The sequence below is a fragment of the Cinclus cinclus genome, chromosome 1 (genome assembly GCF_963662255.1).
Source record: "Cinclus cinclus chromosome 1, bCinCin1.1, whole genome shotgun sequence".
NCBI classification, from domain to species: Eukaryota; Metazoa; Chordata; class Aves; order Passeriformes; family Cinclidae; genus Cinclus; species Cinclus cinclus.
Window position 1 is genome coordinate 36413333 of NC_085046.1, and position 14799 is coordinate 36428131.

Genomic DNA, 14799 nt, shown 5'->3' on the forward strand with positions numbered 1-14799 from the left:
ATTACATTGGGCAAGGATCTTTCTTTTGAATTTGAAAGTCTAGAAGTAATATTTCTCACTGTTAATAGTGAACAATTTCCATCTGTTTTACACCAAAGTTCCGTACTGCTGTAGAAGAGTGAGCATTCCAACTCACAGTTGCAGGTTTTATTGTTATTTACTTTATTTAGTATTTAATTACTTTCCATTGTTTATTCTTATTGGACTTTATATCTATTCATTGAGATTTGCATAATAACCTTTAACTGTTTTCCATTAATGATTCCCCCTCTCCCCAAGAAACCACAGTGGTCACAAATGAACAACTGGCTCTCTGAAAGCCCTCACAAACTTTTCTGACTACTCAGCCTGCACTTTTATGCAATGTTTATTACATAAACACCTCTCAATATCCATTCTTTTTTCTTCATTGTGAAAGCTGAATACTATTAATAATCATAATTTTGCATAAAGAATAGGAACCCTCTGCCACACAACTGGACATTCACTTCTTAACCTATAGGTTTTTATGGATTCTATTTCATGACAACACTTTAGATCCCACACCTATTGCTATGTACCTACCTTACTATTTTACTGTAAAGCACTTTCTCACATGAACTTTCAAACATCTCAAATACTTTGCCACAACCAGATCTCTGTTGACAAGAATTATAGAACATGAGAAGAAAGGGAAAATGCCATTATATGATAATAATCTTTGAGAGACCTTGAATATCTGAAAAATTTATCTTTAGTACTTGCAAAAATGTCTTCCCATTTATACGAAAAAAAAAAGCAAAATAGAATATAAGTGAAATATTTGTATTACATTTACAAGCATGGATACCAGTTCCTACCAACTGCAATGATTCATATACATGTGGTGAACCCACTACTCAGAAAGACAATACACATATAAATATTTATTATTATTTATTAAGCATCAGAATCAAGACTGATGTTAAATAAAAGAAGTGCACAGAGACTAGAATTTTATGCGTGATTCATGTATCTTATTCAGCATATCCCACATACTTTCTTCACAATCACAAAGCTCTTTTATCTCATGTTTTGTACATACTTGCTTCCATATTTCTTCAAACCTTTCATCTGCAACATTCATGCCCATATTGTGGAGAACTTGTTTAATCTACAAAAATAATACAAAATAATACAATTCATGTAATTCTAGTCAGCATTTTGTTAAACTATACAGTGTCTGGCTTTTACATATTCAGCAATCTCTCTTTGCCAAAGAATATTTTCCCACTTCTAAATTAAAACTACAGCCCACATCCTGCATCCTCAATGAAAGAAGTACCTATTTAAGTAAATCTGAATCTTATTACAATGAAAGCTGTACAAAATTGTCTGTAATTAATGCAGTAATGTTGATGCACTACTTCAACATTGGGAAAATATCAAATACAGAAGACTCAGGGAAAACTAAATGTTTTTTTAAAAGCCCTAAGTAAATTTCTGTTTACCCACTTTTTTTTTTCTGTTGCAGTTACCAACATAAATCAGATTATATCATTATCTGCATTTCACAGCAGGAGTATTATACACAAGGTCATCAGATGGTACAGATAAGTGGGTGGAGTGACTAAAATTAAATGGTTCACATCAACTTTGAGCCTTGCTATCATTTTATACCAAAATAATTCAGCAGAAGGGACTTTGTCCATATTCTTTCACTTGGGTGTTTCCTGTTGCATGCCCCATTACACTGACCTGTTGACTCATTAGAGGAAGGTAACTTTAGAAGAATAGTTATGAACCCTGTGGTTCTGTTAGTATCAGCAAACATTTGGTTTCTTCAATTGTATCATATGTGTGTGTACATATGTATTATATTTATGCTATGTAGACTTTATGTATGCTTTGATAAAATAAGACCTTTAATCAAATCAACCATTTTATACTCTTTTGTATAAATATAGGCCTGATCCCCAGTACAGCAAATCTTCTGCTTCATCTGAGCCAATAAATCTAATGAGCGTTTGTGCAAGCTGAAATTGCAGGAGGAAAAAAATAACTGAATTTTCTTTTTTTAAGCATAGGTGGTGTTTCAGTGAAATCAGTCATACTACCGAGGAGCAAAACAAACCAGATCTGATCCAGCGTCTTCAACAAGCTAGTAAAATCTAGAAGTTAAACTAAAAGCAATATTCCTTCACAGGACACCACTGCAGGGAGAATAAAAGACTACATGCTCTCAAAATCTGGCCTCACCATGTTAAGAGAGAGCTCTGTCCTGACTCATCAACTTCATAACTTCTATTCTCTTCAACAGACTGGAGAGAAATTCAGTGAAGAAAACAGCAAGCCCAAGAACTACTTTGTTCTTTTGCAACAAGATGGTTCACCTCATGAAACTATTTCACGGTCAGAATTTGCATTCATTTCTACCGCACTATACAAAAATGGTATTAAATTACTCTGAGCTTTAATCGAATAATGATATCATATAGTCATACAATAATTTCATTAACTATGAAATTTTTGGAAACATTAATTATACACATCAAAACAATAATAATAAAATGCCCAAACAGCCAATTTCATTAATATGAACAGGGTGTTTCAACAGGCTCAGAGGTGGTTCTGCACTGAATTCTATATAGTTAGTATAGTCTACAAGTAGAGTATGACATCTCAGGACATGTAATAACTTCAAAGAACAGTTTTATCTACTGCCTGATAGATGCAATTGGCTTCCCAATAAACCATGAATTCCCTTTACTGTTAGCTATTTGCTGCATACACACATTTCCTGCTTTCAGAGCTAGATTATAAAGTGGTAAATGCTCATGTACACAACATTCTGACAAGGTGTTTGACAAGCATGACACCACACCTTTTCCTCCCAGCCACTAACTAGCAACAGTATTTTCTTTAAAATACATATTCAAGCTCCAGATCCACTTTCAAACATGACTGCTGAATATTTAATATAAAGAGTCATACAGATGAAGAGGTTGCCACAGCTTCTTTTCTCATTTTAGATTTAGATTCTCATTACAATTGTCTAATAAATTGTATTTCAGGTAACAAAGTTCTCTCTCAATATTTTTTCCCTATAAATTGCATACAAATGTCAAAGTGGTAAACAATACTGAAGAAGAAGCAGCAAAGATGTTTTAGTATTTATGTGGGAGAAACTCTGGTCCATGAGAAAACAGAGTGGTAGGAGGCTGCAGATGTATCAGAAAAATCATGGAGTCCCCAGGTAAACCCCTAAAGTCTCATGTACCATCTTCCTCTTTAGAATTATGAGACAGCACAGCAGTGCTGTGTGATTCCCAATCTCCTACATCACTGCAGATTATTTGTAGATCTGAGCCTACAGCTGTGACTCAACAGAGCACTTAAAAGGTACTTTCAAGTAGTTTGCTGAATTTGTCATTAGCAAAACCTGCCAAGTTTGTCTGAGGAGAGATGCTCTTGGTAAAATTTTCCACTAAACACCCCTTTGTGATAGAAATTATTTTTATACACCTGTAAAAATCTCATTGTGGGGCTTTTTAAGACATTTAATGGAATAATAGAATAACTTAGGTTGGAAGAGATCTCTGGAGATCCAGAGATCCAATGACATAATCAAAGCAGGGCTAACTTTACTATTAAACCATGTTGCTTGAGACCTTGCTCAGAAATTTTAATAGGCTGGATCTCAATAAAATTAATATCTACCATCTTTACGAATAATTTAGAATGTGAAGAGTGCATATTTTTCAGATAGCTGAATGAATGTAAAGCAAGACAGTAATGTTGTACTATGAATTTTACAACCTGTTTATTTGATAATATGACTTCTCACTCCCACATGGCAAGCAGAACAATTATCTTGGAAGAATATTCTGAAGCAATTTACTATACCTCTGCCTTTGGTCTCTTTTTTAAAAGATCTTTTTCATACACTCCTTTTTGACTGAAGACAGAAGGGAACAATACTGCAAAACTATTGCCCTGGTCACCATAATTGGTTGTGTCAGCAAGACGGCGAATTCGAGGAGCAGGAATATCTGAACGAATAGTTGGAACACCACACAGTGGATAACCTGTGAAAATCAATTAACAGGCAGCATGGATAAATAGTGCCAGGGAAGATAAAACATTTTACATGAAATAAGAAACATGATGCTTGACATAGGTTCAATAGCAAGTTATATAATTTTCTTCCTCCTATCTTTTTCTTCACATTTTTAGAAATCCTGGCTTCAGCTACATCATGAAGTGTGAAAACAAGGAATCTTGCAGTAATATGCTAGTACTTATTTACTTACTTAGTATTCCCAGCTGAAAGTATTTTAGGTGATTCCAAGGAGATACGGCTCTCCTAAAATTACTAGCATAATTTCTCAAAGACATCTACATTAATTTCAGTGTTTTGAATAGACTATCCCTTCCAAATTCCAAGTCCCAATCCTAAAAAAAAAAACTTAGCTTAGATAAGCTAAAGTTCTACATTAGTAGAACCTGCAGCAATACTTTTTAACTTTGCTCCTGATTTTGTCTTAAATTATGCTCAGAAGTGAGCAGCAGTCCACTGTACTTACAGGATGTTGGGATACCACCTACTACAGCATTATACTGAGAAGATGATGTTTGATAATTTGTATATACACGGTCTGTTGATCTTTTAAGTGGTTTAGGCATCTTTTCTGAGCTTCCTGATCCTTTTAACTCAGGATCTTCCTGTTCCAGCAGTGGTTCATCCTCTTTTTTTGTGTCTTTGGGAAGACAGGCATTTAATTTTTTCCCTATTACAAAAGTTATGGTACAGCCAAGATGTATTATCAACACATTATAGACTAAGAGGCAAAAAAACTTGCTTGAAGAACTAAAGGAGCTAACATAATTCATCTACATTTCTGATAATGCTTCTAGGAGATGTTTTACTTTCTGTTGATCTGTATTATTAAGGAAACTTCCCAGTTACAATCTCAGCATACAACACAGAACTCCAGGATTCTGAAACACATCTGTGCCTGAGATTCTGCTGGTAGTTAAATCACTCTCTAAATCCTACCCTTCTAAAGGAGCACCTAGTTTACAATAGCAATGTCCTTTCAACAGCTATTCTAAGAACAAGATCATCCCGACAATTTCCCAGAATTAAGGTATCTACCTTTTCTAATTATTTTTTCTTCAAACTCTTTAACACCCATTTTATCTTTCCAGTTCAGAAATTTTGCAAAGTCCCAGTAATTAATCAGACCATCCTTATCCAAATCACAGCAGTCAAATAAGGAATCCAGGAGCTCATCATCTAGATTCATGTTCAGCAGAAAAAAGACCCTTCGTAGGTTGTCCTTGTGTAGGATTCCATCACCATTCTATTACAAACAAAATAAAACAGTTATATTCTGTGATCTTCTAACAGCCATCATAAAGTAACTTTACCAAAAGAAACACATACACGTTTATACATATAGATATATAGATATGTAGATATGTAGATGACATGTAGATATATAGATGACATGTAGATATATAGATGACATGTAGATATATAGATGACATGTAGATATATTATATAGATATAGATACACAAATACCACCTACACACCATTTCAAGAAGAGTAATATTGCCGAGTACAAAAATAAACCCTAATATTTTAGAAATTAGAAATCTGAATAGAAAAGTGTCAAAAAGTAATCTTCAACTTAATTAATGCAGTGATTTGAGAGTAAAGGTGTGACAGGCTATTGTGACAAGATAACAATATAATCATAAATGTTGAGGAAAAGCCAAGATCCCTTTAAAAGTAAGACATCAATCAGTCTGTATACATTACAATTACTGCTACATATGAAATGTCAATTACAATTTTTTTTTCCAGAGAGAATAAAAGCAAGTATATGAAATTCTGATGCTTGGCTACTCAGCGAAAAAGTACAGCTCAGAAGAAAATATGACCATAATCCCTTCCACTGTTTACTCCTTATGAAGAAATGCCTGATTTTGACATCCAAAAATTGTTAAGATTACTCCTGCCTGTGTGTCCCTTGCTTCCATTAACTTGGATATTCCAAATAATATTATAATAAGCTCCAAATACTATTGTGTCTAATTCCATAGCATATCACAGTAGATGAAACAAACAATAACTATGAATTATCTTCACAGTTATAGTCTTCATCCATATTTACCTTGCTATGCTTGTGTTTCTTCATGTCCGTATCTCCACAGCACAAGAGTGTTAAGTGTCACACATTCCTTTACATTTATACCTTTTCAGAGCACTAACCTTATCAAAATGTCTTAATGCTTCTAGTAATACATCAAAATTCTCATAACTGGCTTTCTTCAGACACTGCCGAACTGCAACAAGGATAGCTCTTTCTCTGTCCTTCTCACGGAGGAACTCACATGGAACCCGGACATGAAGAAGATCATTAACATCTATAAAAATGAATAATTCCTCAATTAGTTATGCATATACAGTAAACAAACATTTATCAAAAAAAAAAAAAACACCAAAAAGAACTCCTGATTTTTAGCACTATTGAACAGCTGATAGTACTCGCTAATTATCAAACATAATGTTAAAATGTCATCAACCCAAACACTGTTTGAGTTGACTAGCTTTCAAAACTTTGTCATAATGAAAATTAATAGGGTTTTTTTATTTTTACTCTGCTTTCCATCTCCTTGCAATCTTAAAAAACTTATTATTCCTATTTATTGCATCTTATTTTTACTGTTTTTGGAGAAGTGTTTGAGAAATCATTTAGAGGAAAGATGCCTGATTGATTAAATAGCCATTTTAATTTGTCACTTTGATGTCAATAATGGTTTTCTGCCATTTCCCATTTTGTTACATTCAGATACAAAGGCTTTAAAAAAGAAAAAAAAATACCAGCATAATCCCAAACCTAAAGCTTCTTTATTTTTGACATTTACTTTTTTCCCCACTAGCAACTTCAAATCCACTCAAATTTTCATTTAAAAAATTTACTGTTGATAAACTTTTGTCCCTTGCCTCTTAACATTTTATGAAAACTGTATATACAACCAAAAGTTATTACTTCAGCAGAGTTTCATCAGCAAGGTAATACTTTATTCTGCCCTTGAACTTACCACATTCATCTGGAGGGATCTTCAATCCAAATGTATGGTCTGGGGGAACATTCATAGTATCTGCTATACTGTCAATAAGGATATTTTTTTGGTTAATTGTCAAACAGTTTATTAAAAGCCAAAATAAAACCTCAACAACTATTTTTAAAAAAAGTGATTATATAACAGGGATGATGCTCATAGTTCACCTGAAATTTGTTTATCAGAACTTTATCAGGACTTCGTTTCAACGCTACCATTCCAGAAAAGCATCCCTTTACAAAGTGTTTTAGAACATTCAGTCTGCAATGTAACACAGCCAAATGTAAATATTAACTTTTTTTAATATTTATGCTCATTGAAAGGAAAAACATTCCATGCCATTTTTCCAAATAAATAACAGAAATTAATGAGAAAAGACCTTGTAATCAAATAAAAGTAATATTTAGACAAAATCTCCATCTGAAATGTCTGAAATAAACTACTTTTGGCTAAAGTGGAAAAAGTGAATCACATCTCTGCTTTCCCACACCCAATTTTGTGTCCACCAAAAGCAGCAACCAAGCCCATATCCATGAAGAAAACTTGGCACAATTCTATTTACCAAAAATTGAAAATTCTGTTTGTGACATTAAAGAGCTGTTTCCTTTTTTTAATCTTAAAAAGATGCGATGCTCATTTTCATTTTAATAATTAAATAATTAAAACACTTATCTGAATCAAAAACCTGCATCAGAATTGAAAAGAAAATCAGTGCTTTGTTCTAGAAGCACAAAACAAACAAACTAAAACCCACACACAGAAATGGGAACACCACAATCTAAACACTCCTGTGTATATTTTTCTTTTATCATTTTCCTAGTACACATACGATGTGGATGGTGTAAAATTCACTAAATAAGGTTAAGCTAGCCTGTATCTGTCTTGTAATATTAGTGCTGGTGGGTTTCAACCTGCACTGCTACTCATTCCTGACTGATCACACTGTTCCATGTTGCTCATGCTCCAAGTCTGTCTCACAGTATTCTGGGACACAGTGACAGAGAGAGAAGAAACTGACTCATATTTGTGTTCACTCCTCACATGGAGAACACTTCTCCAGATCAACTTAAGCCTAGAATCTTATGTTTAAAATTAACTTTTGCTACCAAGGTCAAAGATGCTGTTAGTGAGCCTTCAGACATACTTTTGCAGAAATTAGACTATCTGCAAAGACAGCCTTTGGAAACATTCAGGAACCCTAGATTTGCAGCACACCTGGATCCTAGCCCCACTGTACCTTACGACTTCTGTGGTGCTTCTTAAGCATTGTTCTGTAAAATTACAAAGCTGTTCCAGATTGATTCATAAACGTCAGTCATTCTAATGATTCAACAGACTGGGAAATGCTGCTAGGTAGTAACACAATTTAGTTCCATGTCCTTTTCCAAGGCAATAATAAAGTGAGATTAAAGATGATGATGTAAGAAAAAGACCAAAAATAGTGTCAGAGTAAGCAAAATGGCTGAATCCCAAAACATTAGGTGAGATGTTCCAGTCTTTTCAAATCCTCCTAATTGCAAAATACAGGGGGGAAGAAAATGTCCTAAAGAAGAGTGCTTGTCAGATACAGATCAGTAAGATCTAACTTCACTACATGGACACAGCCTTTGTTAGTAACTTGTGTACTTACCAGCCTAACTAGGGCACGTAGAAGGTCTTTTTCTATTAAATGAGTGCTGCGTTGGAAGCATTAAGCACACAGTTATATTTTTTTAATCCAAAACGTAAAAAAGATATTGGAGAAATGGCAAAAGTGAGTGAATTTTGTGCTTGATCTATTTGTAACAGAAGGTATCTTTGCTTACTTACGGGTCATGAACTTTTCCAACCAGAGGCTGGTATTTTTCCTTGAAATCATCACTTTGTTTTGACACAAGGTGTGGTGCTCTCTTCCTACAAATTGCGAAAATAACTCCTGCACATATTTGTTTAAAAATATTCAAGAATTTTTCAGTAATAGTTTAAAATATTGTTCTGTATTAAAAGAAAACAGCAGCTCCTATCAACTTAGTAATTAAATATCTTGCTAGTTAAAATCAAAGGGCTTTACATAATGCTTAAGACATGCCAAGTACTGTTATATGGTAAAAGTTATTTGGATAAACTGTTCTGAAAATCACATCTTGCATTTTCTATTCAGTTCAATGCAGCTAAGGATAGGATTGCAAGATGCACAATTTTTTTCAAATATGAAGACCCACTCTTCCTGATAATTCATCCCATTAATTAACTAGTTAACTGATTGCAACTTACGAATCCAGATCCAAGAACCAATTTAAGGTCTTGGCTGTATTTCGCCCATCTTCATAGTGAGGGGTTTCCATTCCATAAACAAAGGACTTGTTGAAATGTGAGTTATACTTCCTATTGACTGGTTCCCCTGCAGAAAAAGCAGGCATTTCAACCTGTGTAAAACACCTCAGGAAGAAAAATATAACCAGTATCTTCATTCTTAAGACAAAACAATGAAGAAACAAAGGCAAATAACTAACAAACCTGTTCAATTAAAGATAAATAACTTGCATTCCCCCTGTTTATTGAGTAGTTAGAAACAATCTAATTGTCAAAAGTGAAGATAAAAGGTAAAATAAAAAGCAAAAACTGCTTCAGTTGGATATTCTTTTATGTCTGATTGAAAACAAGCCCAACAGAATACATGAAACCATGTAGTCTAAGTGGAAACTTAGATTATACTCTCTCAGTTGCATTTTTCACATTTTTTTAAATAGATTGTATTAATACAGTGGTTAAAATTAATGGTTTACATCTCAAAAAATAGCACACAGCATACACTGAATACACATAGAGGAACATTTTATATGGTTTCTTATCAGCCTTTTAACTTACCTGTGTAATAATCCCCATGTGACAGAACATACAACTCATGTCCTTCTCTTGCTTCTTTATCCACTTCCTCAAAGGTTTTTGGTGGATTTACAACCTCTCCAGCTGTTAAATCTGGAAACAAATAAAGAATGTATGGTTGGGGGAGCTAAGGGGGGTGGATGTCTTGTTTGGTTAGGTTCTTAATTGTAAACAATAGCTTGTTAGAGAAGTTGCTAAAACTGCAGAAGGATGATACTTGTTACCACATTTCTAGTCAATCTATATTCAATTTAATAACATTAAACATGGGACTAGGGAGACAATCACAGAGACCCTGATGAACAGAACTTTTGAGAGAAAGACACATGGGTAACACAGATGTGATTTCCTCCAGTCCATGGAGGATAGAGACACATGTCAAGGAAGTTTCTTCCATGAGACCTATTAGAGTTGTTGGGAAAAGGAAGGTAAGTTGACAGCCACCTAAAAAGTTCTCTGTAAAAAGTTCTCTATAAATACAGATAGGGAAGAGAGCCAAAAACCATGATAATTACCATATGTTCTAAGTTGCTTGTTTCTTCATCATAACTGAAAAAATGTTAGGCCTTTCAACAACTCTTACGTAATAACTCTTATCTTAAAATGGAGCTGTTGGAATCATAGAGCATGTGCTAGATACTAAACTGCAGATTATCTTGTATTTACAGGAAATATGTTTTAATGACACATTTTCCTACCTTTAAAGACTTTTATTCCAAATGTAGTATTTATTATATCCAAGCCCACAGGTAACTTAGAAGACTGATCATGTGATCTACCCAAAGGTGCTTCACAGTTACTGGAGTAAATTGCTTCTTTCATGTCTTGCAGCTTTTCTTGAAATTCACTTTTACCAACTGGACTTATTAATGAAGCTACCTGAAGACATCACAAACAACACAGAGGCAGGCAAAACAACAAACTTTGATCATTCACACATCACTGTGATAACCCACACAAACAAAAGTTTGCTCATAAGTGTTCTAATGAGATCTTCAATGGTTACACAGACATAATTTTATCCACTGAGTTGCAAAACAAAACAATATCTTGAGAGAAGACCACTAATAACCAATGCTGTGCTAACTTTCCAGCTAAATAAAATACTTATTATGAGATATTTTTATTTTTATGCTACTTTATCCACTTGTTAATACAGTCATTTTCTGACTGCACTCTTTCTGCACTCTTTCTAATACATCATTGCACGTACTAGAAACTGTAGTCAAATTATAATGTGACCAAAGCTAAAGTGATTTGATTTTTCAAGGCTATCCATCAAAGTAATGGTGATTCTGGAGAAGATTTATTATTAGACTCTCATTGAATATTATATAGAGAAATACTGAAAAAAGTAGTAGCAAATACAATTGATCCAAACCCATGCTTAGTAAACTGACTAGGCTTCCAACCCTTCACACAGATAATATCTAATTAATAATGCAAAGTCTTCAACAGACAGTTCAGGCTAATCCGATATAAATCCAGTACAGACCAATCCATTCAACAAAAAAATTCTAAGGAGGGGCATAAAAACCTGGCTGTCTTTCATTTTGGATATGCCTAGTAAATGTCCTACTCAACATCCTCTAATACTAGGACTTACTTCCTACATAAAAATACAGTTTATTAACACAACTGCTATTTTTAGAGATAGGAACACTAAGTGTGTGATAAAACTACCGGTGATCTCTTCAGTTGTTTTATGACAAATTACAAAGATAATATCTAAAGAGCACACACAGAACAGTCTGACATATCCAAACTATCACATTTTAGCTAAAAAAATCAGTTTCAAGCCAAAGGTAAGAAAGTATACAGAACAATTACACCAAACTGTAAACAAATTCTCAGATAACAGCTCTTTTGATAAGAGCTCAACTGGTTTTATCTCTGTAACCTGGAAAAAGCAAGCAGCAAAGCAGACTATTCATGAACATAAGCCTTGAAATGAAAGTAATAGTTCAGTAGCCACTACAAAAGTTACATCATTGATTACAGTCGCTGAACTTCAAGTATTTTCCAGTTTCAATAATGCTAAATAAGTCCTATGATTTCACCCCAGAACTCAGGCAATTCACAGCAGCAGTGAAATGCTGCTGTGCAAATCACTCAGCTATATCCCTGACTATGAGGAAATCGCTTCCTTTTATTAAGAACCCTCTTAAGAGGTTCATTCTTAAACAAGAGCAAAAGAGTCACATTCTTACAGTGAGTTTTGAGGTTGACTTTATGCCATGTGTCAAGTCAGTTGCAACATCGGGATCATCTGCTGTGCCGTAGAATATTATTTTAGCACCAGGAGCTGGATCTGTTGTATTTCGAAACTTTCGTACAACAGTCGGAGTAACAGGCTACATGTAAGGCAAAACAAAAAACAGTTTACACCAGACATTCACAAAACATTAATGAAAAGAAAGTGTACTGCAGACATTTTTGCCATTCCAGATATAAGAACAAAATATGAGGGTGCTTTAGGTCTGTAGCACATGCGTATGCTCCTGCAGATGCTGATATTGTGAACATAAGGTCAATATAACCCAGACTAGATTTTATCAAACCAGCCTTGCTAAGTTTCAATGCTTCCCATAATTTGTTTTGTTGGGTTTTTTGTTGTTGTTGTTGTTGTTTTTTGTTTTGTTTTGTTTTAATTTGGGTAACAGCTACTTCACAAGTTCTTGATGAAAATTAGATGTTACACTTATAAATTTCAGAAACCTTTAACCTGATTCAGAGCAATTACACCATCAATAAAATAATTTTGGAAATTATTTAAAAAACAGTGTTGGGGTTTTTTTAACTATCATTTAAAGGGAGACCTATTTAAAGGACTCATTTGTGTCTCAGTCACCTCTGGCTCTTTAGGGCCATGGGGAAGGGCCAGTGGAAATCACAATTCTGGCTGGCATCCTTGTAAAGAACCACCTCCACCAGAAGTAATAATAATTCCCAATAATTACTCTAATTGCATTACCAGAGAGAAAAACTGCCTAAAACAACTATATTTAGTACCAAGTAAGCAAGCACGGTGACTACTGTAAAACATGCAGAATGAAAATTAACTGCCAGAAGTGATTTCCAATCCTGCCAACTACTCTCTGTAATTCCATGTGACAAAAACCAACATTGAAATAAATGGTAGTTTCAAAAGTGAAGGGATGGATGTAGAAAAAAACCCAGGAGCTTCTACAAAACCAACTCACCCTAGGCAACACCTCTTTGAGACAACTCGCAACCGTGCTGACCGCGGGACGCAACTTTGCAGCCTAAACAATGCAATCAAGAAATAAATAACGCATAACAAAACTCATTGTGATAATACAAACAACTAGTCAAATTGGGATCTGACAGTACTCGCGGGAAGCTGTCCAATTGTCCCCGCGTTGATGGGAGTGGGAAGGAGCCGCACCCATTTCTGGGAGGGACGGGACTCGCAGGGATGCGCCTCCCCCTCCCGCATGCTGCCCTTCTTCCAGCCCCTTTCCTCGGCGAGACTCCGCCCCAGAAAGGCACAGAAAGGCACAGACGGGGCGAGGGCGCTTACGGTCGGCAGCTCTGCAGTCCTGCCGGTGGCCGCCACTTCGGGGCATGGCGCTGGCTGCTCCGCCATGGCCACCGCTTACTCTGCTCTCGGTAACGGCGGCGCCGGGAGCGCTCGTGCGATGCGGGCGGTGCGGCCGCCGCTCACAGCGCTCCGCCATCTCCTTCGCACCCACCGCCCTCCATCCTGGCCCCTCACCCGGCGCGTTTCGTCCTGCCCCTCACAGCGCTCGCCATCCCCTCACACCAGTGGCCCCCGTCCCGCCCTCACAACACTCCGCCATCCCCTCACAGCAGCGTCCCCCACTTCTCCCCTTACAGCGCCCCCTCCACCGCCCTCAGCACCCGCCACCCCCTTTGCATCTCACACCCCCTCGGCGAAAGTCAGAAAATAAATTGCATTGGGCTGTTTTGTAAATGTCATGATCTAGAAAAATAATTAAGGCCCAGCCACAGAGCTCGCACATTCCTTAGACTCATTGTTAAATGTCTGAAAATCTACCAGCTTTCAGACAGGCGGGTTGAATCTTGAGGTTGAAATGAGTCTTAACATGGTCAAAAGTTTGATCAAATTTTCAATCTTTATTACTGCAATAAAGAAAATACTGCCCCTTTCACAAATGTTGTCACATGGTATTAAAATATTGTATGCTGGGGCTGTTCCTCCAGAGAAAACTGCAGCTCCCACCCACACACAGCATGGAGGTGGGTGAGAGAAGCCCGTCAGCACTACCCCATGTATCAAACACGTGAGTGCTATCACTGTTTGTCTTAAAGTAGTCAAAACTTCATATATCTTACCTGCTGTATTTGCCTTTTATTAACAGATGTGGATTATTTCAGAAAAGCAGCATGGGTAAGACTGAACAAGTTTCACCGCTGTTTAACAGACCTTCAGTTCTCAATAACTTTTATTCTCAGATTACATTTAGCAACCTATCCCCTTCTTCCCAGCAAAATATCCCAATTTAATCACATCCTGCTCCATTCTTCATAGTCCTTCAATGGCAAAACCAATTTTAGATAAATATACAGACCTTAATTGTAATTAATCAAATATTACCAGGTGTCACCATCTTCTCTGTGTGACATTTGTTTGGTAAGGACTTTAAATGAATGATGCTAAATCAAAACTAAATTCCTTTTCTAAAATGGAAGGTGAGAGGCTCAGGCAGCCGTGCTGTCTAATGATCTACTCCGGCAGTCCAAGTCACCAGCAGTACTTGTCAGTGCCATGATCCATGAACTTCCAGCACATACAAATATATCTTGCTTCTCCAGGCGAGAAGCATCATGTATAG

At 35.9% G+C, this 14799-nt stretch overlaps 1 protein-coding gene across 1 annotated transcript; it reads right to left on the reverse strand.

Moving 5' to 3' along the window:
- Positions 1–967: 967 nt before the first annotated feature.
- On the reverse strand, positions 968–13568 carry EFHB (EF-hand domain family member B). Its single transcript, XM_062508658.1, has 13 exons — positions 13503–13568; positions 13162–13224; positions 12169–12312; positions 10657–10837; positions 9941–10051; positions 9347–9473; positions 8903–8986; positions 7073–7140; positions 6240–6394; positions 5117–5324; positions 4545–4748; positions 3865–4046; positions 968–1132 (listed from the first exon to the last, which is right to left on the reverse strand). Exons 1-13 carry the CDS (start codon positions 13566–13568, stop codon positions 968–970), a joined length of 1758 nt encoding a protein of 585 aa, XP_062364642.1.
- Positions 13569–14799: the final 1231 nt, after the last annotated feature.

Bases quoted from the DNA above. Each gene is read 5' to 3' on its own strand.
- EFHB (XM_062508658.1), bottom strand. From the start codon at position 13,568: ATGGCGGAGCAGCCAGCGCCATGCCCCGAAGTGGCGGCCACCGGCAGG. The intron at 12,313-13,161 runs GTGAGTTGGTTT...CCTTACATGTAG, and splicing joins TCAAAGAGGTGTTGCCTAGG to CCTGTTACTCCGACTGTTGT. The intron at 7,141-8,902 runs GTAAGTAAGCAA...CCTTATTGACAG, and splicing joins GTTGGAAAAGTTCATGACCC to TATAGCAGATACTATGAATG.